The sequence below is a fragment of the Arachis ipaensis genome, chromosome B09, assembly GCF_000816755.2.
Source record: "Arachis ipaensis cultivar K30076 chromosome B09, Araip1.1, whole genome shotgun sequence".
Taxonomy (NCBI): domain Eukaryota; kingdom Viridiplantae; phylum Streptophyta; class Magnoliopsida; order Fabales; family Fabaceae; genus Arachis; species Arachis ipaensis.
This window is the reverse complement of record NC_029793.2, coordinates 88,765,882-88,767,473: the sequence shown is the minus strand read 5'-3', so window position 1 is coordinate 88,767,473 and position 1,592 is coordinate 88,765,882. Positions and strand designations below refer to the sequence as shown.

General features: G+C 43.3%; 1 protein-coding gene across 1 annotated transcript; it reads left to right on the top strand.

The window, feature by feature from the left end:
* LOC107615685 lies at window positions 655-1,026 on the top strand. Its single transcript, XM_016317730.1, has one exon. The coding sequence runs from the start codon at window positions 655-657 to the stop codon at window positions 1,024-1,026; it is 372 nt and encodes a 123-aa protein (XP_016173216.1).

Here is a 1,592-nt window from a genome sequence, read left to right as displayed (position 1 = left end):
TACTTTATTCAGGGATGTCAATCAATTTTACAAATCTTGTCATCAATGCCAAAAATCTGGAAATACCTCTCAAAGGGATGAGATGCCCCAACAACCGATAATTTTTTGCGAGATTTTTGATGTTTGGGGCATGGACTTCATAGGGCCATTTCCAAATTCCAATGGGTTTGTATACATATTGTTAGCAGTGCATTACATCTCTAAATGGGTGGAAGCAATTCCTACCCATTGCGATGACGCTAACACCGTTGCTTCATTTTTGAAGAATAACATTATTTGTAGATTTGGGTCCCCATGAGCAATCGTGAGCGACCAAGGAACCCATTTTTGTAGTAGAAAAATCGAGGCATTGATGAAGAAGTATGGGGTCATTCATAAAGTCTCCACAGCATATCACCCCCAAACCAATGGGCAAGCAGAAGTATCCAACAGGGAGATCAAAAGAATCTTAGAGAAGGTGGTTAACCCACAACGGAAGGATTGGAGTTCTAGATTGTGAGATGCATTATGGGCCTATAGGACCGCTTACAAGACCCCAATCGGGATGAGCCCCTTCCGTATTGTTTTAGGAAAGCCTTGTCATCTTTCGGTTGAAATCCAACATAGGACTATTGGGTGGTGAAGAATTGTAATCCGGACCTAAAAGGGGCGGGAATGGAACATAAGCTTCAATTGGAGGAATTAGAAAGCCTTAGGTTGGAAGCGTATGAGAACGCTCAATTCTACAAGGAAAAAGCTAAGGCATTCCATGACCAGAATATCAGGAGGAAGAATTTCAAGATAGGTGATGAGGTGCTTGTGTATAATTCAAGATTGCGATTGATGCCCAGAAAATTGAGATCAAGATGGGACGGGCCATTTAAGGTGGTAGATGTCAAGCCTTATGGGGTAGTGGAGGTGATTCACCCTACCAGTGGAGTGAAGTTCAAGGTTAATGGTCATAGGGTGAAGCTTTATCACACTCAACCCAAAAATGCCAAGGAGTTGGAGATTTTCCTCCTTGTGAAGTTTCCAAGTGACAAATGAAGTCATGCAAGTCCAACTTAGGACTCTAAACCAAAGTGCTCGGTGGGAGACACCCCACCATGGTAACTTTGTTCCAATTTTATCTCTTGTTTATAGCCTTTTGAATTATTTGCTTTCTTGTGATATAATGGTTAGTTTAGGTTTGGTTTAATGATTTTTGGGTTATATAAGTTGATTTACTTGTGGACTGTGAATTTGTGCTTGTTTGAATGATTTGGGGTTGGTATGTTGATATACTAAGGGTATGAACCTTAGTTTTAAAGAGAAAAGAATTTTCCGAAACAGGGCATTTATGCGTTCTCACCCATCTGTGCGTGCGCACAAAACTGTGTTTTTCGCCATTTGTGCGAACGCACGAGCCTGTGCGTCCGCACACACCTTTATATGCCCTTTGGTCACAGCGCCAGCACAGCTTGTGCGTGCGCACAGCCGCGTGCATATACACACAACCCCTCACATACTTCATCTGTCGGTCGCACAGACGTGTGCGTCCACACACAACTTGATAGCCCCTCTGGTGGGAGCGAGGAAACAGCCTGTGCACGTGCTCAACCTCCCCCATTTCT

Coding starts and splice junctions, on each gene's coding strand:
- LOC107615685 (XM_016317730.1), top strand. CDS start 655: ATGGAACATAAGCTTCAATTGGAGGAATTAGAAAGCCTTAGGTTGGAA.